The sequence below is a fragment of the Rana temporaria genome, chromosome 13 (assembly GCF_905171775.1).
Source record: "Rana temporaria chromosome 13, aRanTem1.1, whole genome shotgun sequence".
Lineage (NCBI taxonomy): Eukaryota > Metazoa > Chordata > Amphibia > Anura > Ranidae > Rana > Rana temporaria.
The window spans coordinates 40,290,168-40,317,087 of record NC_053501.1 but is presented as its reverse complement, the minus strand read 5'-3'; the positions used below and the strand labels follow the sequence as shown (position 1 = coordinate 40,317,087).

At 42.0% G+C, this 26,920-nt stretch overlaps 1 protein-coding gene across 1 annotated transcript in view; it reads right to left on the bottom strand.

Moving 5' to 3' along the window:
• The window catches only part of KIAA0586 (KIAA0586 ortholog), a 198,372-nt gene that overhangs the window by 127,116 nt on the left and 44,336 nt on the right, over window positions 1-26,920 (bottom strand). Inside the window, 6 exon segments of the mRNA XM_040331961.1 lie at window positions 6,785-6,901; window positions 9,482-9,669; window positions 11,654-11,842; window positions 13,485-13,662; window positions 18,976-19,233; window positions 26,386-26,458. Of these exon segments, the coding sequence (XP_040187895.1) occupies window positions 6,785-6,901; window positions 9,482-9,669; window positions 11,654-11,842; window positions 13,485-13,662; window positions 18,976-19,233; window positions 26,386-26,458 (1,003 nt within the window).

Genomic DNA, 26,920 nt, shown 5'->3' with positions numbered 1-26,920 from the left:
GTTACTGACAATAAAAATTGAAGGTCAAAATAATCAGCAGATCTAAAAGTATAGGTTGGAGCCCTAAACTTTTCTCATACAAGACAACATTGGTCCCATCTTTCCCTGACTCTTGAGCCTCCCTATTGGTCCTTAAAGTGAAAGGTAGTCTCAGTGTTCGGTAGGGAAACTCAAGACAGGAGGGGAATGTAGCGATTAGTCAACTATCGGTTTGAAATGTGGTTTGTGAGAAGGTGAACATATATTTCAGTATTTTACCAAATGTATACAGGGGGTCCCCGACTTACGAACGCAATAAGGACTGTAGGTTTGTTTTGCAGAGCAATTCAGCTGGCTGTGCAACGAATGACACTTGCAACCTTTAAAAGGCACAGAGGATTTTTGTCCTCACGGCAAAATCTGCACAGCAGGGGGGCCTGGCTTAGATGTGTAAGACAATATCCTGCAAGCCAGCTGGGGGAAGGGGCTGCCCTATGAACAGTGATTGGTCCAAAGGCAAATGGGAGGGAGTTTTTGAATGAGTGATGAGTGAGTGGCTGGAACTCCGAGCTCTCTGTTCTCTTGGACGCTTGGTTAGTAAGGATCTCGGCTGGCCAAAGCCTCATGGAAGCCTGGCCTGTATTTTTGGCCTAGCCATGTGGCCAAGGCCGAAGCCTTCGCCTCTTTTTACATTGTGAGCTCAGCCAGGGAGGAGAGCGAGTGTTGAGTATATTTCTATCTTATTTGCCAGTATTGTTTATTAGGCCATAGACATTTTCTGTTAGAATGTGATGTTCCTACTTTGAAGGAAATAAATAGCAATGCTTCTGTCTTTATAACTAGCATTATAGCCGTAAGCCTAATATACACTCTGGTCTTATATACTAGCAAACAAGGGACTCATATACAGTAATACAGATGTAATAGTGTATATATATATATATATATATATATATATATATATATATATATATATATATATAGTTATAGTAAAGGATAAATAGACACATAGTTATTATTGCATGATTGATTCAACAGTTTGTTAGTAAGTGAAATCTGTTCGTAAGTCGGAACACTGCTTGTAAGTGTAACTTCCGTCTGCGCAGGAATGTGAGATATTCCGGCTTATGCCTGTGCAGTAATGTGGGATGTTCCGGGCGCTTCTGGGGCTCTTCTGGCCATGCAGTACATGAAGTACTGCAATGTGAAATGTGGCAAGATGGTATCCGAGACCATCGTGGAGCACAAGCAGCCGGCATTGAGGCCCAGTCGTAAGTCGGGCGTTCGTAAGTCGGGGACCCCCTGTTTGATTTTCCAGAGTTTGTGAAATCCTCAAAGATTACAACAGAAGTAGTGAGGTTTGTAGAGTTGGATTTCGGCATTCTTCTCTCTCTCTCTTTCCTCCTGTGTGTCTGTTTCTGCGTTTAGGTTAGAAGGCTTGCTGGAAGCCAACTCACTGCTAAGAAAGAGAGAAAAGGATGACGGCAATACCGAGAAGTCTCAGCTGCCAAACTTGGGGATGAATCACTCTATAGTAGCTACAGCTACAGGTGGGCTTGTTTTTGGGCCCATTAACACTTATGCACTGCGGAAAACATACTTTACAAAAGTCAACGTACATCTCTATGTGTGATGCACTGCAGTACCACTAATCGTGATGCAATGCACAATACAGCGCACAATAAAAGTGTACATTGTGCTTTGTGGTGTGCTGCATCAGGAAAAATATGCAAGTTAATTAGCCTGTTGAGGATTGTTGACAACACGTTCATATCAAACAGATTGCCTTAACATAACATACTTTAGCATGCATTAATGCACCACAACAGACTGTATAAGCATGAGAGGACGCTTAACGTTTTTTTACATAGTCTTAAACAAAAGACATTTTTTTTTTGGGACTTAATATGAAGCAAGAGCCTAAAGAGGTCTCTGCCTCCATCCCTATCATTATACTAATAATTGTCTGAACACAGTTCTACTGTAAAGTGGTTGTAAACCTCAGACATGAAATAACTACAAAGCATATCCTTTCATAGTGTGCACTTGTCTCAATTAAAAGCACTAAGTGTCACATCTGTGTGCTGCTTTCTCCCTCCGCTATAAGCTCTTTTTGTGTCATCCTACCTTGCACTGACGAAGTCCTGCCTACGGACGGAACGCGTACGAGGGGGAGGAGTCATGACAGAGGTCACCCACAGCCATCGCTGTTGCAATTGTTCTCTATGCTGTCTGTAAGCCATGTGACCTATTATAGGACGAATCAGTGAGGTGAGAGGCCACTCTGTGTGCGATGGAGGGATTTCTGGCCACGTTTGATCCACATTGCATGCCGTCATTTTCATTGTGCCTTTTCACAATCACTTGTGGACTGTTTCTTCTCATGGACATTATTTATTAGTGTTTATATTTACATTTTAGGTTGTGCCGCACTGCTTTTATTGTTATAAAATATAAGCTGAAACAGAGATTTGCAGACAGGATGGTATAGAGCAGAAAGGGCAATAGGCAAAGGGAGACATGACGCGAGACGGTTAATCAGAGAGAAGAGGGCGAGTAGGGCGGGGGGGTGGTGCTGGGTTAGGGTTGGGGTTTTCTTAAAACTGGAAAATAAAATATTTTTCTTGGGCCGGAACAGGCCATTTGTCTGTGAATGAAATATTGTATGTACTTTCTACCTAATAAAAAAAAAGAAAGTATGAGAGTGGGTTTACATCCACTTTAACTAATTTATTGAGCCCATTATATAAGACTGTGTAAAAAACAATAAACCATAGCCACCAGTCAGACTTCAGTTTATTCTAGTCACGGCAGCTAAGAGAATAATTCTGATTGGTTCTAAAAGAGTCACTGCATTGCGCTGTGTGCTGCTTTTACTGAATGAGCCTTAAAGCGGGGGTTCACCCTAAAAAAAAAAAAAAATTCTTTGTCTACCATGCCATCGACCATACTAGCGTCAGCTACAGTATGCCTTTATTTATTTTCGCTGTTCTCACAGTTTAATCCATTAGTTTAGTTTAAGACTCCCGCGGGGAGTAGGCGTTCCTATGAAGAGGGGAACATGATTGACGGTCGGCTATGGCGCGTCAAGCGTTCCGAAAATAGCCGAAATAGGACTCGGCTCTTCACGGCACCTGCGTAGTCAGCTCCTAGTCTGTGCGCAGGCGCCGTATAGCGCCATGAAGAGCCGAGTCCTACTCTGGCTATTTTCGGAACGCGTGACGCGCCATAGCCGGCGGTCAATCATGTTCCCCTCTTCATAGGAACGCCTACTCCCCGCGGGAGTCTGAAACCAAACTAATGGATTAAACTGAGTACAGCGCAAAAAAATAAAAATAAAGGCATACTGTAGCTGACGCTAGTATGCTGGATGGCATGGTAGAAAGTTGTTTTTTAGGGTGAACCTTCGCTTTAATACATTACAGACAAGAAGTAGTGTGAAGATTATTTTATGTATCCAAAAGTGAAACGCAGATCTGTTCCCGGACGCCTGAGTTTTATTCATGTTCAGCCTCATTCTGTAATTTAATCTGTTGTCTCGTGTTATGGAAACAGCTTGTTTTATCACAATTCACACAGATGTTTCCCATTACTCCGATACATGCAAGGTTTACTGACATTATTGAAAAGTTGCCAGAAACTAGATGAAGAATGAATAAATTACCACTAAAAGCAGTCGGTGCTCACGGGAAGTATGTTTGTTATGCTGTATGAGTAATTAAGATATGAATAATTTATCAATGCTGGTGGTTCTAATGAAAACACTTAACTCATTAACTCCTCTACGATACAGATTACAGATGCAACTAACTGATCCTTGTATGTGAACTAAAGCCTAGGCCAAGATTACACAACACAAGTAACATTGAGGGTGTCCATTTTTTTTTTTTTTTTTTTTTTTTACACATACCCTACCAGACTTGCAATGAGATACGAGAAAGTACAAGGCACAGGAAAACTGCACTGTTCTACTTACCGTTTTTTTTTTTTTTTTTTTTATTATGTTCAAAAATCCTTTGGATTTACTAAATAAAATTTGGATATTTTATGATGAACTCAGATTGACCCAATTACTGCTGCCATAGGTAACCCTTTCCAGGTGTTCTATGCCAGGCCACTGTTCTTTCTACAAGGCACAGGAAGCAGAGCTTGCATATGTAATAAATAATTATGGCTGCCCCCATGTACTTATACAATTACAAATTATAAACAGTAACAAGTAGTTTTTTTCAAACATTTACATACACATATAGGATTATTCATATTAAACTTACTGTATTTGCTGGCGTATAAGACTACCTTTTACACTTAAAAAAAATGGCCAAAAGGCAGGGGTCGTCTTATACGCCGGGTCAACTGCTCGGATGCCTGCTGGATGTGCGGTAATACTGTATGTAGCTTTGGCTATATACATTATATACCACTTGGCCAATCCCGGTGTATTCAAATGAATACAGAGGCTGCTCGGATTGGAGTAACAACCTCTGCCAATCCGAGCAGGCTACATACAGTAGCCTGCTCGGATTGGCTTTGAGAGTCAGAGAGGAGTGGGCTGATGATTTTACAGCCTCTATTCATTAATAGAATACATCGCTCGCAGTGATTGGCTCCAGCTCCAGCAAGAAGGAAGAAGGAAGAAGAATATGGCTCCAGAAGGAAGAAATATGAAGTGTGGGAAGCCTCAGAAGGCGGGTCGTCTTATACGGTGAGTACAGGCAAAAAATCTTAAAAAAAAATGTAAAATTAGGGGGTCGTCTTATACGCCCGGTCGCCTTATACACCGGCAAATATGGTAACTCTTTCATGTATGCCTCCCTTTAATAAAAAAAAAAGACGACACCTTGGCCATGCAGAGCAAAGTGACAGTGTCTCTGCAACTGGCTCCCCTTGACCCCTCTATACTCACCATGTTAAGCACTCCCGTGCCAATCATACCTCTGTTGCTCATGGAGACACTATTTGACAAATCTGGGTATATCTCCTCTCCGTGACAGTGCTTTAGCCTAGCAGTCAATTGCTAGGCCGAGCACTGTCACAGGACCAAGAAAATTACAGTGCCACTCCCCCTGGTCACTGGTATTTCAGTGTTGGCTGTAATGGGTGTAGGAACTGTGAGGGAGCACAGGCAAAGTGAGTATAACTGGGATGGGGGTCTTTGCAGAGACACCGTCACTTTGCCCTACATAGGCAATGCAACAGTATCACTTTAATATCGTAGAGGGGTGTTAAAATCAAAATCAGGCATTTGGGTTTAATAAATGGTAATTGCTCAAATGACTGCGACTGCTAGTGAACTCTACTTACACAGTGGCTAAGTGGTTAGCACTTCCGACTAGCAGCACTAGGGTTGTTGGTTCAAATTCCAACTACAGCACTACCTGCCTGGAGTCCGCATATTATCCCCGTGCCTGCATGGGTTTCCTCCCACACTCCAAAGACATGCTGGTAGGTTAATTGGCCCCAGTATATGTGTCAGAACCTGTACTCACCGAGACCGAGATGCTGAGGGCGGCTCACCTTTGCGACCCTGTGCAGACCACTCCCTGGAGTTGGGACAGAGGAGGGACGGCACAAGGAGGCACCGGTGCCGGGAGCTGGCAGGAAGACTTGGTGCAGCTGACAGAAGCAGGGCAGGTGCAGAAGACTGGAGACAAGCGTTGGTCAGGCAGGAACTGGTAGGTGAGTCTGGTAGGGTCCACAGGAGATGAGGGCAAATCCGAGTCACAAGCCGAGGGTCAAGGGCAGGAGAGTTCAGAGGGAGTCCATGAGAGCAAGCTAAGGTCAAGGGGCAGGAGACAACAGCAATCCAGGTAACGTTAGCCAAAGGGTCAGAGGTTCCAGGTGAGAGGAGAGTCGTCAGGAATTCCGGGTCAAAACAGGCAGGTACGGCAACAGGTAAACACATAGGAGCTGAAGACAAACCAGCAACCTGTTCAGGGAAGGCTGCTGGTTTAAATAGGAATGTCCGGCCTCTGATTGGCCCCAGGGTTGCCGCATACGTGCACGTGCGCGCTTCCACGCACACGGCGCGCTGCCGTACCGCGCATGCGTGCGCGCAAACCACGCACAGGCATGCGCCGAAATGTCATTCTACTGGGCATGTGCGGGAATCTGTCAGAGATGGAGCTAGTACCCTGACAATATGTAGACATGTGAGTTAGAGACCTTAGATTGTAAACTCCTTGTGGGAAGGGACGGATGTGAATGTACAATATATGTGTAAAGCGCTGTGTGGTGCTCTATAAGTACCTGTAATGAATAAATAATACACGCACCACTTTGAAAATGATAGGAATCTTGCAATCATAAAAAGTGGTGGTAGGTTTCCTGAAATACAAGCACTGCAGATGGAATTGATGACAGAAAGTGTTAGCGAATTTCTGCTTGAAGCTCTAAAAACGATCAACAAGCCAAATCCCATTTATTTCAATGTCATCTAAAGCAAAATGCCTGTCCCTCAAAAAAGTACATGAGCTTTTGGCAGGTTACAAGCATTTTTGGCCCCATAGACTTCAATGGAAAAGCCTGAAAACATGTGACGTTAATAAGCTTATTCTTTTAATAATTCTCGATGGCCGGTTTCCCACACAGCACTCTTTAGACCTGATATAAAACATCTTTCATTATCAACCACCATGCAAATATGCCATTACTATGACCCTACTATAGGCCCTGTTCAAATTGCTGAAAACCACCCTACGTTCACAGCATTATTGCCCAATTCCATGAATCCCTGCACTTTTTTTTAGGTGGACAGAGTATTGACAAAGTAAACAAAGTAATGAATAGTGTCTCATATCCCTACCTGTATGTCAGGCTGGACAGGGCTGGGGGTAGGAGGCACCAATTCCGCACTCGGTGTTCTTTGGCTTGTGCTTGGGCTGTCACTGGCTATACTATCAATGTCAACACAAGGCAAAACCTAGAAAAGGAACAAGAATGTTATCACAGATGTCAGAGAATCACAAGATCAACAACTAATCTAAACAAAAATGTAAATATTAAAGAGCTTCTAAAGTATTATACATAGAAATTGTACATAAAATTTACAAGTGCAAATAGGATAGAGCAAACAGTGCTCAAGTATCACAGTACGGAATACATAGAATGTACAATTATTACATTTGGGTCAAGTCCAATATCACGGACTAGAAAAATGCCTTACATTGATCGAAGATTGGATGACTGAGAGCTCCCTCAAACTCAATGGATCCAAAAACAGAACTTCTTCTCCTCCACGCAAATCGAAAAACAAAAGCCAAGACTTCATGGACACCACCCACCATGCTTGGATAGACCATTACCCCGAGCACCAAAGTCAAAAGTCTTGGAGTCATCTTTGACTCTGAAATGTCGATGGACGCACAAATAGGATCAGTAGTCAGCGGATCTCACCCTTCATCCGAGAAGAGGACATAGCAGTAGTAGTTGGAACAATCATCAATTCCTGACTCGACTACGCAAACGCCCTCTACATAGGACTACCCAAATACCAGATTTCGCACCTACAAGTTGTTCAGAACACGGCAGCCAGACTGGTAAGGGGAAAAAACCCTGGGAATCCATCACCCCTTTCCTGAGGACCCTTCTTTGGCTAACCGTAAAGGATCGGGTCACATTCAAGACCCTCTGTCTCACCCACAAGTGCACACAAGGAAATGCTCCTCGATACTTGTGCAAGAAAATAAAACACTACACCCCCAATTGCATTCTCCGATCAACCAACCAAAACCTCCTTCACATCCCCAAGTCCTGATACAAATTGAAGGGAGAACGAAGATGTGCAGTCCAAGGACCACGGCTATGGAACGCTCTACCCACAAACATCCGCATGGAAGAAAACCATCGGGCCTTCAGAAAAAAAATTAAGACCCATCTCTTCTGAAGGATCTAGATGACACTGGATGGAAATAAGCGCCTTGAGACGATTTAGTTCGCATTTGCAGCACTATACAAGTTATTCACTCACTCACGCTCACTCAAGGACTGAAGGAACAGTTATGCAACACAAATTCATTTCTACATAGAATGTAGAATGTCAATATAACAGTGTATACAAATACAACAGTTAAAGGAAAAGAAAAAAAAGGAGTTCAACAACAGACTCTAGGCTCTAGTCAGTACCTTGAATATTAGGTGGTATAGTGCATTCCAAGTTCACCCATAAGTCCCAGATCCTATGGAATTTACGAGGGCAACCCCTGGCTTTGTATATAAGTTTGTACAATGGGAGTCGATGATTAATGAAGATAATAGCCAAAAAGCTTTAGTAGGGGAGAAGAGCTCCTAAAAAGTTGCTTGTTACAGAAAAAGAAGAAAGAGATCCTGTTCCTTTTAAAGCATGAATAACAGCACAGTGCTTGTGCCTTTAATTTGGCCCCATCTATCACCTAAAATACCTAGCTTATCCTGCCTGGTTCGGCCCTCCCCCCAGAAAACTGACCACGGTTTATCATGGCTGCTGAGCCCTGACAATGTGGTCAGTTTATGTGCCTCCGTCATCTGTTCTCTCCTCTGCCCTCCTCTTCCCCATCCTCTCCCCTCTCTGCCTGTCAGCTCTGTGCAAGAGCCTCCCCTTCTAGCACCATTCCGAGCAGTGCAAAAATTACTGATTACTGTTGTAATCTTTGAGGATTTCACAAACTCTGGAAAATCAAACAGAGTATACATTTAGAAGTTAACAGCTCACAGGATTCCTGGCAGGATCAACAGATGATTTGTTTGCATTTATCAAATAGATGTAGCAAAATGCCTTTCCTGGCTAATTTAACAGACCAAAAAGGGAGCAAATAACATAATTTAATTGTTAGGGTTTACATACACTTTAAAAGTTTTGATTCCTCTGTTGGCCAGGGTAAAGGACCAGACCTGATAGGCCGTTTAGGCAGTTCAGGCAGAAACAGCCAATCAGGACCTCTAATCTATACAGTCAGACTGATATTAAAGTAGAGCCATGGCGTCCCATAAAGTAAAACTTACTGTGTTTAACTGTGCATATACACTGTGCATATATACTGCCACACTTAATTATAAGTATACAGTTTTTTGTCCCCCTGCAAAGTCCCACAAATACCTGTTGAGGCTGCCAGTGAAGTCCACCTAATGCAGCTTCCTGTGATGGGGTGGCCTTGCATGGACACTATTTTGCACGGGACACTTTATTGTTAAATTATATTTAGAATTTTGCATTTACAGCACTGGACACTTTCATAAGAGTTTTTGGAGCTTTACGATAGCACTGTCCACTTTATTTTTAATGACTATCAATCGGATAGCAGCTACATAAGATTTTTTTTCACTCATAAGATCTGTGGCACAGTTATAATTTAGTTAATACAGCATTAAACTCACAAATGGCCTAGAAAGGGTGTGTACCATGTTGGTAACATGTTGATATTGAGGTGGATGAAGGACCCCTAAATAAATCAAAGGTCAAAATGAAAAACATCAATATTAAAAAATGCACATTTTTGTATTTTAATAGACACAATACAAGCCATACCTGGACACAGAGCTGTGGTGGTTCCTTCTTCTCAGACTTCATCTCCACTACCGCTATGTTGGGCCTCACCACTTTTGGCTGTGCCTTAGGGGATTGCGGTGGAACAGACACATTGACAATAACTGGATGTGGTCTAGTGCGAGTTACAGATGAAGGAAAAGCAACTGTAGTACCAATTCGTGGCTTTCCTGAAATCAGAGTAATAAATTACATATAACAAGATCCCTTTTTTGCATGTGGACTCACATTTTTTCTATACAATAAAATACATAATATGCACGTTATAACTTTGGTACTGTGACGTCATTGGAAAGCATGTATGTTTGCCTTTCACCACAGAGCGTTTTGTAGCTCAAAGCTCCAAAATGCTTTACAACAAAAATCTCATGCTTTTACATTGTCGCTGTTCACACTTCAGACGCTTTTACTTTAACATCTGAAGCTTAAAAAGGTACATTAGCTACTTTTGAAGCAGAATGGGGCATTTTTGGCCCCACTGAATTCAATAGGAGTCAAAAAATAGCCTACATACACTACGTTCAAGAATCAATTGGGGAGAGGGAAAAGCCTACATGCTGATTGGCTTTAAATTGAATATGTATTGCATGTATGCAATCTGTCATTGCTGACATTGCCTTAAAAAAAAAAAAAAAAGGAGTTGCCCGGTTGTCTGAGCCAGTACTACTTTTTTACGATATTACGCAAGTATAATAATGAAGTAAGCAGATTTAGGGTCACTCAGAAGATACCAACTAGCTAGCTGTGCAACCAGATGCATAGAAGCAACCTTTTTAGTACCTAGACAAATCTTTAAAGTAGGGGAAATTAAAGATTAATTCCTCGATTAATCTTTAATTTTTTTGATCGATCAAAATTCTTGACGTCACTCGACAGCCTGGACAGTGAGACTTACCCTGCTAGATGCCCGCAAACTGCACCCACGCAGTCCGTGTTCATCCGATCCCCCCCATAGGGGAGAGCGGAGAAAAGACAGGGCGGTCCCTGCACAGTGTGCGGGGACCGCCCTGTCAGCCGCCGGCTCAGTGGGGATATACGGAGCGATCCCCGCTGAGCTTACCGACACACGGAGGCGGATCATTACTGATACGCCCCGTGTGAAAGGGCCTTAGTGGTGGCAACAGGACCATTGACCCTCGAAGTGGAGTTCCGGACGAAATATGACTTTTAAGATAAAAATACCCCTAGAATATTCATGCTTCATTCAATGTAACAAAGGTATGCTGTAAACTATGGCCATATTTGTGCAGCATAGTTTTCTTACTTTGTGAAGTTCCTGCACAGCGTGGCCATCTCTAGTGTAGGCATCTGAAGCCACAGTGTCCTAAATGTTATAGGAGCAATGCCATGACAAGCTGACCAATAACTCCCAGGAGCCAATGCAAAAGCAGACGTGACGTACAAAAAGGAGGAAGCAAAATTAGATATAGGCATAAATCGGGTAAGTGAGCAGAAAAATAAATAAATAAATTGCCAATTCATTTTAAGGATGCACATTAATGCTGCATTGTGAAGGGTGAAACTTTGCTTTAAGCCCCATATTCACTGTGCATACAGGGATGTGGACTGCCTGTGTTTGGGGAGGCGCCTACAGTCCTGTATGCATGCAACCACTGAAACTTGCACATACAGTGGATATAAAAAGTCTACACACCCCTGTTAAAATGTCAGGTTTCTGTGATGTAAAAAAAGGAGACTAAGATAAATCATTTCAGAACTTTTTCCGCCTTTAATGAAACTTGACATTTTACCAGGGGCGTGTAGACTTTATATATCCACTGTATGTATGTATGTATGTATGTATGTATGTACACACACACACACACTATCTGCAATTGATTTGTATAGACTGACTGGCAGCTGTACGCTGTACTGGTCATTCCTGGCACAGAAAATTCAGCCACATTGTACGCCATGTTTGTGTGCACGATGCATTATTTATTTTGCAGACCTCGCCTATAACAACTGGAGCAACCAAAGAGATAGAGGACAGAATGGAATAGGAAACATTACATTCGGCTAGTTTGGATGTGTAACTTCTTCACTTTTCCTTCCCCTCTGGATATAATAAGACCCTGCATCTGGACAGCTGCGTGGTGGGATCTTTTATACATAAATACTTTTTTTTTATTATTATTTCAAAGAATACTTTACCTAGAGGAATCGCAACTTGCATGAGCTGTCCCTCCATAGGAATAGATGTGTTGGGTTCATCAGAGGGAATGAATAAATACTGAGGTCTATATTCCTTTGCCACATAAAATTTGGTTGCTTTCGCCCTGGCAATCGCTATCTCAGTCTCAAGAGAATCTGTCTGCATCTTGGTTGACTTTAACTTCACACCTGTAAAATACATACAGAGAACACTATAAGACTTAGTTTTAATAATGTGTAAAGAAAAATGATCTGCAGTCACTCATATAAAACATAACAGAAAGTCTTGGGTATTTAGAATATAAAATAATTTTCGATTGCCAAAGATTACTACAGTTAACACATTTTGCTTTAAATATATATATATATATATATATATATATATATATATATATATATATATATATATATATATATATATATATATATATATATATATATATATATATATATATATATATAAAAATAAATATATAAAAGAATGGTCATAAACCATTGACATATAGGATTTTTGTGCTCACTGTAAAATCCTTTTCTGGAGCCCAGTGGGGGACATGTGACGTCATAAACCCCACGTAAAACAGTAGTTTAATAAAAAGACAGTTAAAGGGTTTGTCAACCCCAAAAAGAAAAAAAAAAATATACAGATCCTGGTCCCTTAAAGCAGATAACATAGCACAGTGCTTGTACTGTGTAATTTGCCCCCTCTAAACTGGAGGGGAAAAAAATCCCTGAACCAGGCACTTCCTGTATGTCCTCTCTGTGGCCGACTACAAAAATCAGGGCTGCTTAGCCTTGATCCCCGTGGTCAGAGTACATACCTGCATCATACGTATCTGTCTTCTCAGCTCTTCCCTCACTCTCTCCTTCCTGCCTGTCATCTCCCTCTGTGTCTGTCTCCAACTTTAGGCATTTAGAACACTCGTTTTTCAAAAACTACTAACCTTGTGTGCTATGCCAGCCTCTAATAGAGGGGCTGGCATAGTCTTATATAGCTGGGTTAACAAACCCTTTAATAGGTGGTTAATAAGTCATAATGGCTCTAATGATTTCACAACAACAGCAGCAGAAGTTTAAAAATTAAAAATCCTTTCTACATTAAAATTGAATGCCAGACAGATATAAAAACACCACTGAACACAGCTGCACATTTCCTAGATGTACATTTTTCAATACAGCTTGCACAACTGCCTGAATCGCTCCCAATATCAGCCTTCTGCCATCTCCTGCACAGCAGTACGTAGACTAGAGGAGAGAAGGGCGGTACTAGAATTCAATTGAGCTCTGCTGCATGTAAATGTGGTGATGATAAACATGCTAACCGGAGAGCAGACCACAGTGGGCAAAGCCGATAACCTATTGTTGTTGCTTCTCCATTGTCCAATCAGCAGACTGCAGGCAGAGCGGTAACCTCACTGTTATCCTTAACTGTTCCACAGCAGTGTCACACATTTGACTGTGCTGCCTGGCACATATGTATGAATTACAAAACTGGATGGGCAGAAGAACAGATCATTTGGCAGATATGTGAACTACCCTATGTGTATTTCAAATGGGTATTTAGTTTTAGGTCTGGTGCTCAAGACGTTATGCTAGTCTATTTAATCACAAAACTGTAAATGTTAATACCCTTAAAAAAAAAATAAAGAAGACTAGCAGTTACAAGCACATAATCCTTTTTTGGGCAGATATGGCATGCAGAAGACAAATCATTTTATATATATATATATATATATATATATATATATATATATATATATATATATATATATATATATATATATATATATATATATATATATATATATAAATATAACTGGAAGCCACTTACCTTTTACAGTCTCTACAACCTTAGGCCTCCTTGGTTTGGATTTGGGAGAGGGAGAGCTAAATCTAAGGTATGGTCCTTTTTTGAGGGTGCTGCGGTGTCCTTCATACACTGGCGTCCCATAAACTCGGTTTAAGGCTTCTTCATCAATCAGGAAGGATTCATCAACCTTCTGAGGCTCCTAAAAAAAACAAAAAAAAAAACATGGCCACCGTGAGTTACTACTACTGTGTATTGTGTAGTAAATAGAAAAATCTCAGACCTTTATTTTATTTTTTTTAACAGATGTTTATTGGAAATCAAATCAGCATTACAAAGTCATAGCCATAGACCTTTCTTATTTAAAAAGAAAAAAGATTTTTAGATATAATATGTACAGAGATCAGCTGAATATAAATAAAAGTATAAATAATGGCATGGTGATATTTGAAAAAAAATGTTTGTGTATATCGATTGTATATAGGGGTAGCCGTTTCCCCCCCCCCCCCCCCATTATATATGCAGGCCCTGCTTCCTGCTTTGCAGGGCAACACAATGGTTCCAACTAAAGCCGGCCAAGGATGGATCCAAATTTGTTCGGTTTAGCAAGGACTGGACAAATTTAGATCCATATATGGCCATTCCCGTAGAGAGGAGTGGGTCTAATGATCTCTCAACCACTCGAAAATGTCCTCATGACTGTTGGTATATTTTAATTAATTAAATCTGCAGCACTAATCGGTGTATTCTGACAGCAGAGGAGTTACACTGTCATGCCTCGTACACCAGACCAGTTTTCCTGCCGGGAAAACTGCCATGACAGCTTTTGGCCGGGAAAACTGGCCGTGTGTATGATCCATGGCAGGGAATCGCAGCAGAACATGTTCTCTTTTTTCCTGCCGTGATTCCCGGCTGTTATTTTCCCGGCAGTTTCCCTAGAAGAAACACTGCAGTGGAGCATACACACGGCCGGGATTCCTGGCCAAAGCTCTCACCGCAGTTTTCCCGACAGGAAAACCTCTGGTGTGTACACGGAGAAAGTGACCAAGCAGGTTCTCGGTTTTCCCCCCGGGATTCCCGGCGGACTTTCTACCTCCGGGAATCCCGATCAGCTTGTGTAGATGGTGGAATCCGCTAACTCATCGTCTATAGTCATCTTTAGAAAAAGTGTGTAGCGCCAAAAGTAAACGAACAGCAATGAAATGTGAATACTGTGTTATAAATGGACAGCACATTAAAATATAAAGTCCAAAAAAGCGCTAAAATGAAAAAAAAAAGTCCAATCTTAAATGAAAACAAACAACAACAAAAAAAACTATATAGTGAAATATTTTGATTCAAATTCCTAGTCCCACGATAGGATCAGCAATATAAACTTATTGGCAAAATAGGAAATATGAATTGGTGTAAATAGGAATAAAAAGTACCACACCAAATCTTTATTGCCCTTTTATCACCCGCTTCTCCATGCAGAATTGTCAGGTTAAGAGAAACATCAAGCTTCACTGGGATATCCTTAAGCGGGATTCTTCCCCTTAAACAAATACTTCCAGACAAACAGTTTTTAGGAGGGCCCCAAATCTGAGGGATAAGATTGCACCTAACGTTTAGTGAAGAAGAGTAAATGCTCGCCTGTGATTTTGCATTGAATCCCTTTCACCTGGTCTCTGCCATAACTACAAGTGAGGATATTCCCCTGTGGGGTACCCATGGAATAGGCTGCGGAGTATAGGATAAGGTGAAGACCACCCTGTAATGAATCCTTATGGGGAAAAAAGGTGTGAGTAATGCCTACGTACCTTATAAGGGCTCCAGGCAGAAGTGGTGATGGGTGAAGGACTAGATGTTACATAATACCACTGGTCATGCACTTTGAGACTGAACTCTGAGTGGTTGAATCCTAGCGCTAATTTTTAAAAGTTAACACTGCGGGATACAGGGCGACCCTGTCTTACCCAAACTTGACGTTGGACTATAAAGGCCAGGCATGGTGGGCATACCATGAAAGGGGTCTTCAGGGACTGGGTTCCACAGCAATGGACCACAGCTCTGAACCTGTATAGCACCCCAATGCTAACATGCTGCAGCAAGTGCCATGGTGAGCACCAATGCAGAATCCAGTGCCCGAAGCAACATTACAAGTAATCTCCACCGTGTAAGGTTGTGTTACAATTCCCAATGTATTACTGAGGTTGCGCTGATCCAGATAAATTGCTTCTATGCTAGCATTAGAAGACAGTGAGGGCTTGCTTGAAGATAAAATAATAAAGAATACACTTTATTCCTTAAAGGGGTTGAAAAGGTAAAAAAAAAAAAAAAATCCCCTAACATCATCCTTCCATTTTGCTTTTAAATGTCCTTATTTCTTCGGAGAAATCTTCACTTCCTGTTCTTCTGTCTGTAACTACACACAGTAATGCAAGGCTTTCTCCCTGGTGTCGTGCTCGCCCCCTCCCTTGAGGGGGAGGGGGCAAGCAGGAGAGTCAAGACACTATGTTGCAGATAGAGAAAGGAGCTGTGTGTTAGTGGGCGTCCTGACTCTCCTGCTCGCCCCCTCCCCCCTCAAGGGAGGGGGCGAGCACAACACTCCACACCAGGGAAAAACCTTGCATTACTGTGTGGAGTTACGGACAGAAGAACAGGAAGTGAGGATTTCTCAGAAGAAATAAGGACATTTAAAAGCAAAATGAAAGGATGAGGTATGTGAAGGAGGACTGCACTAAGGTAAAGGAAGCTATTCAGGGGAAAAATGTTTTGCCTTTACAACACCTTTTGTGTCTGTGAGACGTCTATTCCTGTTTACACTGTGATCAGCCATGATTGGACACCGCTGATCACGTGTTGAGATCGGTGTTGAGGTGTGTCAGACTGACAAGCCGCACCACTGATCGCACGCTGGTTGTTTTCCTGAAAGACGTCATATGATGTCCAGTCAGGATAACTGAACCACCGCCCAGCCGTCATTCTGCTATCCTGATGGGAAGTGGTGAATAAACATGTGAAAATTAGTTTAAAGCACCACCTGCTATCTCAAAAATAAAAAAAATGCAATATATATATATATATATATATATATATATATATATATATATATATATATATATATATATATATACACATACATATATATACATATATACACACACACACTATATTGCCAAAAGTATAGGGACGCCTGTGTCTTTACACACACACATGAGTCTTAGTCCGTAGGGTTCAATATTGAGTTGGCCCACCCTTTGCTATAACAGCTTCAACTCTTCTGGGAAGGCTGTCCACAAGGTTTAGGAGGGTGTCTATGGGAATGTTTGACCATTCTTCCAGAAGTGCATTTGTGAGGTCAGGCACCGATGTTGGACAAGAAGGCCTGGCTCGCAGTCTCTGCTCCAATTCATCCCAAAGGTGTTCTAATCGGGTTGAGGTCAGGACACTGTGCAGGCTGTCAAGTTCCTCCACCCCAAACTCGCTCATTCATGCCTTTATGGACATTGCTTTGTGCACAGGTGCGCAGTCATGTTGGAACAGGAAGGGGATATCCCATCTCTTTTTTCTAAATTTTGGTCCTTGGGAAGGCCAGATTGCTTGCACACTTTCCATAAACCGTTGTGCACCTCACCCTTTGAACTTTCATATATTATATATATAATCTATCTATATCTCTGCTTATGCTGAAACATTTAAACACAAGTGTCCTTTCAACTCCAAAGGAATCTCTGCTGTGAAAAGGGTAGATCTACAGACTAAGAGTAGGTAATGTGACACATAAGTGGTTTACAGTGCACATAATCAACACGGATGGTACATCAGCACTAGGGCCCCATAGATCTCCCCAAGTAATACTGCTGACAATGATTTACTGGCTACCTGCTGCAGGTCTCTAACAGCTCAGGCTTTATCCAAACATCTCCAGCACTGTGGGGGTCTTCTGTGTTGAAGTGTTGGATGGATTAGCGATGATGGATGGCCCATGTGTCATGCTAGGGCAGTGTTTACTTAATTCTAATGTATTTTGCAGCCATTTCCACCATACAGGACCTTTAAGAGGCAGCAACACTTCTTTATGCCATAGCACTGAGAACTATCATGCAGAAATGAGAAATAAAATTGAATCTCAGGTTCAGTCATATTTTCTATGTTGAATATGGAGTTGCATTAAAGGAAAACCATAAACATGATACAGTATCTTTTTAGGTTTATGAAGGTGATTAGCTTAAAAAAAAAGATATATCACTATAATTTTTAAATGCATGTGAAATTCCCCAGAGGACCAAGTGCTTGGATCTGGTGCCTTGGTTGTTGAACTAGCTGTGCCAATGACCTCAGCTAAATGGGTAGCGTTTGGCAGGTAGTACTGCCCACCAAATGTGACAGGGGGATACACCCCTATCCGCTGCCTTTACAGCTTTAGGGGGAGCGGTTGGGGGGGTGGTAAAACTTGGATCAACTGCAAGAGTTTACCTAGCCTCATAGCTGGATTCAGAAAGATGTACGCCGGCGTATCAGTAGATACGCCGACGTAACTCTGAATCTACGCCGGCGTTAATTTAAGCGTATTCTGGAAACCAGATACGCCTAAATTAGGCTAAGATACGAGCGGCGTAAGTCTCCTACGCCGTCGTATCTTAAAGTGTAATTTTTAGGCTGGCCACTAGGTGGCGCTTCCGTTGAGTTCGGCGTAGAATATGTAAATGACTAGATACAGCGATTCACGAACGTACGCGCGCCCGTCGCAGTAAAGATACGCCGTTTCCGTAAGAGATACGCCGCGTAAAGATAAAGCTGCCCCTAGGAGGCGTAGTCAATGTTAAGTATGGCCGTCGTTCCCGTGTCGAAATTTGAAAATTTTACGTTGTTTGCGCAAGTCGTCCGTGAATAGGACGGACGTAGGCTGGACGTAATTTACGTTCACGTCGAAACCAATACGTCCTTGTGGTGTACTTTGGCGCGATGCACACTGGGATATGTACACGGACGGCGCATGCGCCGTTCGCAAAAAACGTCAATCACGTCGGGTCACGAGTAATTAACATAAAACACGCCCCCCCATCCTCATTTGAATTAGGCGCGCTTACGCCGGCCACATTTACGCTACGCCGCCGTAAGTTAGGAGGCAAGTACTTTGTGAATACAGTACTTGCCTATCTAACTTACGGCGGCGTAGCGTAAATACGATACGCTACGCCGCCTTAAAGATGCGGCACTCTTTATGAATCCAGCTATTAGTGAGGATCAATTACACTGTATTATCCTTTTTCACCACTGGGTGTCACTGTGAGTCATGAAAAAAGTGCACTTTCTAAAGCTTTTGAGAAAGAAATGACAAGAGCAATTGAGTAATTACAATTAGCAAAGCCCTAAAACCTTCTTAAGACCCGATATCCATATACTGTAAAAGATTTAAGGAATGACAAAGAACTTTAAAGCATTGTGTATTATGAAGGAAAACCTGGTGAAGGCAAAGCAGATGTTTGCAGGAGAAGAACCACTTTAGTAGTGAATCCCCAATGGATCTCACCTTTGACTTTCCACCTTTGTTCAGAGAGGCTCTGCTCTGCTGTCCTGGGAGCTTCCCAGCACCAGGCTTGGGCTGAACCTTGGCGGAGACCCCAGCGGAAGGCTTTGTACTTCTTAGTGCATCTCTTGCTGGGCCTTTGATCTCCCGATCTCTATTATTCTTTAGGTCTTTGCCGCTTCCAGCATTCCGTCTAAGTGAAGGCTCCTGAACTCGGTCTTCAGGTTTCTTTTTCGTAATATCCTCGCTTGCCAGTTTATCCTAAAGAAGAACAAAGTCTGTTGACTTTTCTGGCTAAACATCCTTTATAACTGATAACTGAATACATGAGATCACACACATCTTGATAAATCCTACAGCTGAACTGCAGGCAAACGGCTAAACACACAAGTGGAAGACATATACTGGATGGGAGATATTTTACCTGCCAATTGTCAACCTAGTGCCGGGACCCTCAAACTACGGCCCTCCAGCTGTTGTAGAACTACACATCCCATGAGGCATTGTAACACTGACATTCACAGACCTGACTAGGCATGATGGGAATTGTAGTTCCTGAACAACTGGAGGGCCGTAGTTTGAAGACCCATGACCTAATGCATAGAGTTACACATCTCTGCCACACAGCCCTATCCGATGGAGCAGGAGATTTGATTTTCTCCGCTGCAGTGAACCGCTTAACCACTTAACCCCCGGATCATATTGCTGGTCAAAGACCAGAGCACTTTTTGCGATTCGGCACTGCGTCGCTTTAACTGACAATTGCGCGGTCGTGCGACGTGGGTCCCAAACAAAATTGGCGTCCTTTTTTCCCCACAAATAGAGCTTTCTTTTGGTGGTATTTGATCACCTCTGCGGTTTTTAGTTTTTGCGCTATAAACGAAAATAGAGCGACAATTTTGAAAAAAATAATGTTTTTTGCTATAATAAATATCCCCCAAAAAGATATAAAAAAACATTTTTTTTCCTCAGTTTAGGCCGATACGTATTCTTCTACATATTTTCCGTAAAAAAAGAAATCGCAAAAAGCGTTTATTGATTGGTTTGCGCAAATGTTATAGCGTTTACAAAATAGGGGGTATTTTTATTAATTTCTTTTTATTACCAGTAATGGTGGCGATTAGCGATTTATTTTTTTCGGTACTGCGACATTATGGCGGACACTTTGGACACTTTTGACCCATTTTTGGGACCATTGGCATTTTTAAAGCGATCAGTGCTATAAAAATGCATTGATTACTGTAAAAATGCCACTGGCAGTGAAGGAGTTAACACTAGGGGGCGGGGAAGGGGTTAATTATGTTCCCTGGGTGTGTTCTAACTGTAGAAGGGGGTGGACTGACTGAGGGAAATGTCTGATCGCTTTTCATAAACAGAAGATCAGCATTTCTCTCCCTGACAGGACCGGGAGTGGTGTGTTTACACACACCGCTCCCGGTCCTCGCTCTGTAACGAGCGATCGCGTGTGAGTCGGGGGCGTGCGTGCGCCCCTGTTGGCTGTTGGGCGAGGTGACATATAGCAATGTGCTCTCGCCCAGCAGAGCCGACCTGCCGCCATATAACTGGCGGCTGGTCGGCAATCAGTTAAAGGACCGCCGCACAACCTTTTACGATGACAGAATGGCACGGCTAGGCAAATGGGCGTACAGGTACGTCCCCTTTTAACGTGTCACCAAGTGGTCACGCGCGCGCGCCACCGGCGGCTCCTCGCGACCCCGCCCGCAGACTCGATGTTTGCCGGCGTCCCGCGATCAGGTCACAGAGCTAAAGAACGGGGAGATGTCAGTGTAAACACATTTCCCCACGTTCTTCCTAGTGACATGTCACTGATCGAATGCTCCCTCTCATCGGGAGCAGCGATCAGTGACGTGTCACTCATAGCCACACCCCCTAACAGTAAGAATGACTCCCTAGGACACACTTGACCCCTTCAGCGCCCCCTACAGGTTAACCCCTTCACTACCAGTGTCATTTTTACAGTAATCAGTGCATTTTATAGCATTGATTGCTGTAAAAATGACAATGGTCCCAAAATGGTGTCAAAAGTGTCCGCCATCATGTCGCAGTCACGATAAAAATCGCACATCGCCGCCATTACTAGTAAAAAAAATAAAAATAATAAAAATGCCATATAACGATCCCCTATTTTGTAGACGCTATAAGTTTTGCGCAAACCAAATCAATAAACGCTTATTGCAAATTTACCAAAAATATGTAGAAGAATACTTATCGGCCTAAACTGAGGGAAAAAAAAATTTGTTTTTATATATATTGCATTTTTATTTTTTTTTATTTTTTTTAATTGTCACTATATTTTTGTTAATAGCGCAAAAAATAAAAACCGCAGAGGTGATCAAATACCCCCAAAAGAAAGCTCTATTTGTGGGGGGAAAAGGACGCCAATTTTATTTGGGAGCCACGTCGCACGACCGCGCAATTGTCAGTTAAAGCGACGCAGTGCAGAATCGCAAAAACTGGCCAGGTCCTTAGCTGCCTAAAGGTCGGGGTCTTAAGTAGTTAAAGGAACCTATTTAGAAAATAAAAAACGAACCTTTACAACCCCTTTAAACAGCAATAGATTTGGAGTATGGGATGCCACAGAAGACTCAACAGCCCTCTTTAGACAAGAGTTCCATAATGCAAACTTTTCGTGATGTAACACACCACTGCTACCGTGCCTACTTTTCTGCCTTCAAAGTGGATTGAATGCCCATACTGGACTTTGATTCTCCTCTTTGGAACAGATCAAATGGCTGGTATTGTAATCCTGGCACAAGGCGTACAGGGTAGCAGTGGCATATTATTTTATTAACAGTGAAGTAGCAGCTACCATTAGCCACTTCACCTTCCCTTTCAGCCCATTAGAACACTGATGGTCAACTCCCTTGATGGAGGACTCCAGGTGTGATTCCTGGCATCACTAAAGGGCCACACCTAATATTTAGTGAATGTATTGCTAAAGAAAGCGGTTGGAGGTGACAGGCATGCAATATGAGATGGTCAAAGACTACCCGACTACTACAACAAATGGTGAGACTGTGAATATGCTATAGGAGTTGTTGGAGACTAGGGAGAAGCTTGTGGAAATTTAGGATTTTATTTACTAAAGGGAAATACTCTGTTCACTTTGCAAGTGAAGTTGCACTCTACAAGGAAATTTTCCCCAGAGCTTAGTGAATGTAGTGACCAGGGGTTGACAAATTTGCTTGGAATCTAGGAGCCAGCTAAAAAAGTTAGGAGCCAGAAAACGCGCCCCGTCCCGACGAGCTTGCTCGCAGAAGCGAACACATACACGAGTAGCGCTCGCATATGTAAACGGTGTTCAACCCACACATGTGAGGTATCTCCGCGATTGGTAGAGCGAGAGCAATAATTCTAGCCCTAGACCTGTAACTCAAAACATGCAACCTGTAGAATTTTTTAAACGTCGCCTATGGAGATTTTAAAGGGTAAAAGTTTGTCGCCATTCCACGAGCGGACATCATTTTGAAGCATGACATGTTGGGTATCAATTTACTCGGCGTAACATTATCTTTCATAATATTAAAAAAATGGGGATAACTTTACTGTTGTCTTATTTTTTAATTAAAAAAAGTGTAATTTTTTCCCAAAAAAGTGCGCTTGTAAGACCGCTGCGCAAATACGGCGTGACAGAAAGTATTGCAACGATCGCAATTTTATTCTCTAGGGTGTTGGGATAAAAAATATATATAATGTTTGGGGGTTCTAATTAGAGGGAAGAAGATGGCAGTGAAAATAGTGAAAAATTACATTAGAATTGCTGTTTAACTTGTAATACCAACGGCCACCACCAGATGGCACCAGCTCACAAAGCCAAGCCCCCCTTCTAAGCCAAGTCGCCAGGACCCTATTTCTAGTCGCCATGGCGACCTGGCGCCCGGGATTTGTCGAGCCCTGGTAGTGACCATTTGCAAAGAATACCCAATCACGTGCAAGGAAATTTCAAAATACATTTTTGCTTGCACATGATTGAGTGATAGAAGTCAGCAGAGCTTCACTTCATTCACTAAGCTCTGGGAATAATGACCTTGCAGCGTGCCACTGCACTTGCAAAGTGAACAGCCTATTTGTCCTTAGTAAATCAACCCCATAAGACTGCTAGAAGTCACTGCTATTACATGGCAATGTGGGAGAAACTGCAGGGGCCCCGAGACTAGTAGTGTTGCTCACGAATATTCGCATTGCGAATATTCGGCTCGAATATAGCATATTCGAGAAATCGCGCTATATTTCGAATTTCGCGGTGAATATTCGCAATTCCGAATATTCGCATTTTTTCAATTTGATTTTTAAAACAGATCACATCCTATCGACGTCTAAAAGCATTGCTGGTATGATTAGAGACCCTGGGCCGAGTAGCTAAGCTGAGGCGATCCTTTTATGTTGCCAAATTGAAAAAAAAAATATTGCGATTTTTCGCTATTGCGAATGCGAAAATAATTGCGAATTTTCGATAACTGTGGTAGGAGAACTCTGATTGTCTCTGATGCAAAAGGGGGGGGCTTTGTGTATGTGTATGTTATGAATATTTGTATGTTTGATATTATTATTTTTTGTAAGAAGGAAAAAATTGCGCATACCTTAAAAAAGGGGAGAATACAGCAGCAACTCAAAAATGTTATACAACATAAATTAATACATGACAGAAAATGGAGTCGCTCTACAAGAATAAAAAATATGTCTAGTGACAAGACATGTGGGCAAATTATAAAATAAGCAAGCGCAAATAACTTGTGAAATACACAGTGAAACAAATATATAAAGAAATCTAGTCCCAATAATAGAAAAATAATCTTTCATAAAATGTCTTTGATATGTGAAGTGAAAAAAAGTCCAAAGCATGCAGCATGAACGTGTTCAATCTTTAAGGTGTTTGATTGACAAACGGCTGTGACAGATGGATAGAGTAAAGAATCACCACCAATGCAAAACACTTTTTATTTTCTATTGTAAAATATCAAGAATATTCTGAGCCAATCAGAGTGCTCCTTCTGCATTTGCCGAATATTCGCAATTATTTTGTATTGTAAAATATCAAGAATATTCTGAGCCAATCAGAGTGCTCCTTCTGCATTTGCCGAATATTCGCAATTATTTTGTATTGTAAAATATCAAGAATATTCTGAGCCAATCAGAGTGCTCCTTCTGCATTTGCCGAATATTCGCAATTATTTTGTATTGTAAAATATCAAGAATATTCTGAGCCAATCAGAGTGCTCCTTCCGCATTTGCCGAATATTCGCAATTATTTTGTATTGTAAAATATCACGAATATTCTGAGCCAATCAGAGTGCTCCTACAGCATTTGTCGAAATTGCGCAATAAATATCGCATTCGCATGTTGCGATATTTCGATAAAATATCACGAATATTCTGAGCCAATCAGAGCGCTCCTCCAGCATTTCTCGAAATTGCGCAATAAATATCGCATTCGCATGTTGCGATATTTCGATAAAATATCACGAATATTCTGAGCCAATCAGAGTGCTCCTACCGCAGTTATCAAAAAATCGCAATTATTTTCGCATTCGCAATAGCGAAAAATCGCAATAATTTCATTTCGATAAAATATCACGAATATTCGAATTTAGCGAATATATCTCGAATATTCGAATATATATTCGAGATATATCGCGAAATCGAATATGGCATATTCTGCTCAACACTAGAGACTAGCACAGAAAGTGCCAAAGAGCCGCAGGTTGGGCACCAGTGCCTTAGAATGCAAGTCCTTGTATTATAAATGCTATATTATTGATGAAATAAAGAACAAAATATTACTCTAGCTTTTTTACAAAGATTACAGTATTCCCAAAGTTTCCCACACCGCTCATTGACAAAATTAATCGAAAAAGTGAAACATATTAAAGTGGAGTTCCACCCATTTTTTTATGTTTGTCTGTGCTGCATGCTCTAATCTCATAGTGTTCAGAATGGACAATTTTTATTTAATTTGTTGCTTGTAAATACCTTTATTTTGTAGTCCTTCATTACTTCCTCCTCCTTATTTGCCTAGGCTATTTGCAAGGGTTTCTGGGATAGGCATCATGTTTCCCAGTAGTCCTTGCAAACCTGACTGAAACCTATTACATTGCTTGTGCACTGAGCATGTGCGAGATATGCAAAGCTGAAATCCAGGAAGTCATACAGTCTGGCTTCATGATGCCCACACTTAAGATGGCCACGGTCTGTTTCTAGATTATAAACTATCTAAATGCTGTAACAACCTAACAAAACGGACCTTAGTTTACAGACTAACTTTACTAGAATACATTAAGCTTGTGTATTACAGGGGTATTTATATTTAAAAAGTGAAATTGTGGGTGGAACTCCCCTTTAAGGGTAAAAAGCATCAAGTAATTCAAACACATGAACCAAAAGAAAAATGGATTCAAGAAAATTGGTACAACCCAGTAGCCCAACCTGTGACCCTATGCTTTGCTTGGCCCTTGGACGCTAAGGGCCAGATTCACAGTCAGCGGCGTAAATGTAGGCGGGCGTAGCGTATCGTAGTTACGCTACGCCGCCGCAACTTAGAGAGGCAAGTGCTGTATTCACAAAGCACTTGCGTCTAAAGTTACGGCGGCGTAGCGTAATTTTGCCGGCGTAAGCGCGCCTAAATCAAATGAGGAACAGGGGGGGCGTGTTTTATGTAAACTAATCATGACCCCATGTAAATGACGCTTTTTTCGAACGTCGCATGCTCAGTATCACGTCGAATTTTCAAATTAAATTACGCCCGCTCAATGCCTAGTCGACGTGAACGTAACTTACGTCCAGCCCCATTCACGGACGACTTACGCAAACGATGTAAAACACGACGCTGTTCCGACGTTTCCGACGTCCATACACAACATGACATACCCCTGCTTTATGAGCGGTAACTTTACGCCGGCGTAGGTCTTACGTAAACGACGTATCTTGCTACGCCGGGCGCACGTACGTTCGTGAAACGGCGTATCTAGCTCATTAGCATATTCAACGCGGAAATCTACGGAAGCGCCACCTAGCGGCCAGCGTAAATATGCACCCTAAGATACGACAGTGTAAGAGACTTACGCCGCTCGTATCTTAGCCAAATTTATGCGTAACTGATTCTAAGAATCAGCCGCATAGATACAACGGCTCTCATTCAGACTTACGACGGCGTACATGGCAAGTCCTTTGAGAATCAGGGCCTAAAAGTCTGCAGTGTTAGTGGGAGCATTGATTTGTAAAGGAGAAATGGCAAGACCTCATTATTTGTGGCCTTGGTGATGTCAGGGGCTGCAGTTGAGACCCCTATACATTGTTAGTGGAATCACTTTTTTTTTTTAACAAATCATGAATCACCAAATTTAATGTGAACAGGTACTATTTCTCTGATTCTTAATGGTTCAGTACATTACTTACCTGAATTTCGGAATCCATTTTACTAATCCAACAATCCACAGTTCTCTGAATTCGCATTTTCTCTGAAATATCACTGGAAAAAGAAGAAGGTATAAGCGACAGGTTAGATTACATATACATCTTCATATGGTTTCCTTTAGACCCCTTTCACACTGGGGCGTTTTTCAGGTGCTTTAGCGTTAAAAAGGGCCTGAAAGAAGCTACATCTGCAATCCCAATGCGAAAGCCTGAGTGCTTTCACACAAAAGCGCCTGAAAAACCCCAGTGTGAAAGGGGTCTTCGCGTTAAAAAAAGCACCTGTAAAGTGCCTGAAAGAAGCTGCATCTGCAATCCCAATGTGAAAGCCCGAGTGCATTCACACTGAGGCGCTGCGCTGGCAGGGCGTCAGAAAAAGTCCTGAAAGCAGCTTCTTTGCAGCGCTTTAGGAGCATTGAATACACCGCTCTTAGGCTGCATTCACACCTGAGCGCTTTGTCGCCTGAAGCGCGACGCTCAAAAACGCTAGAGGGGAAAAAATACATTATTCTCTATGGAG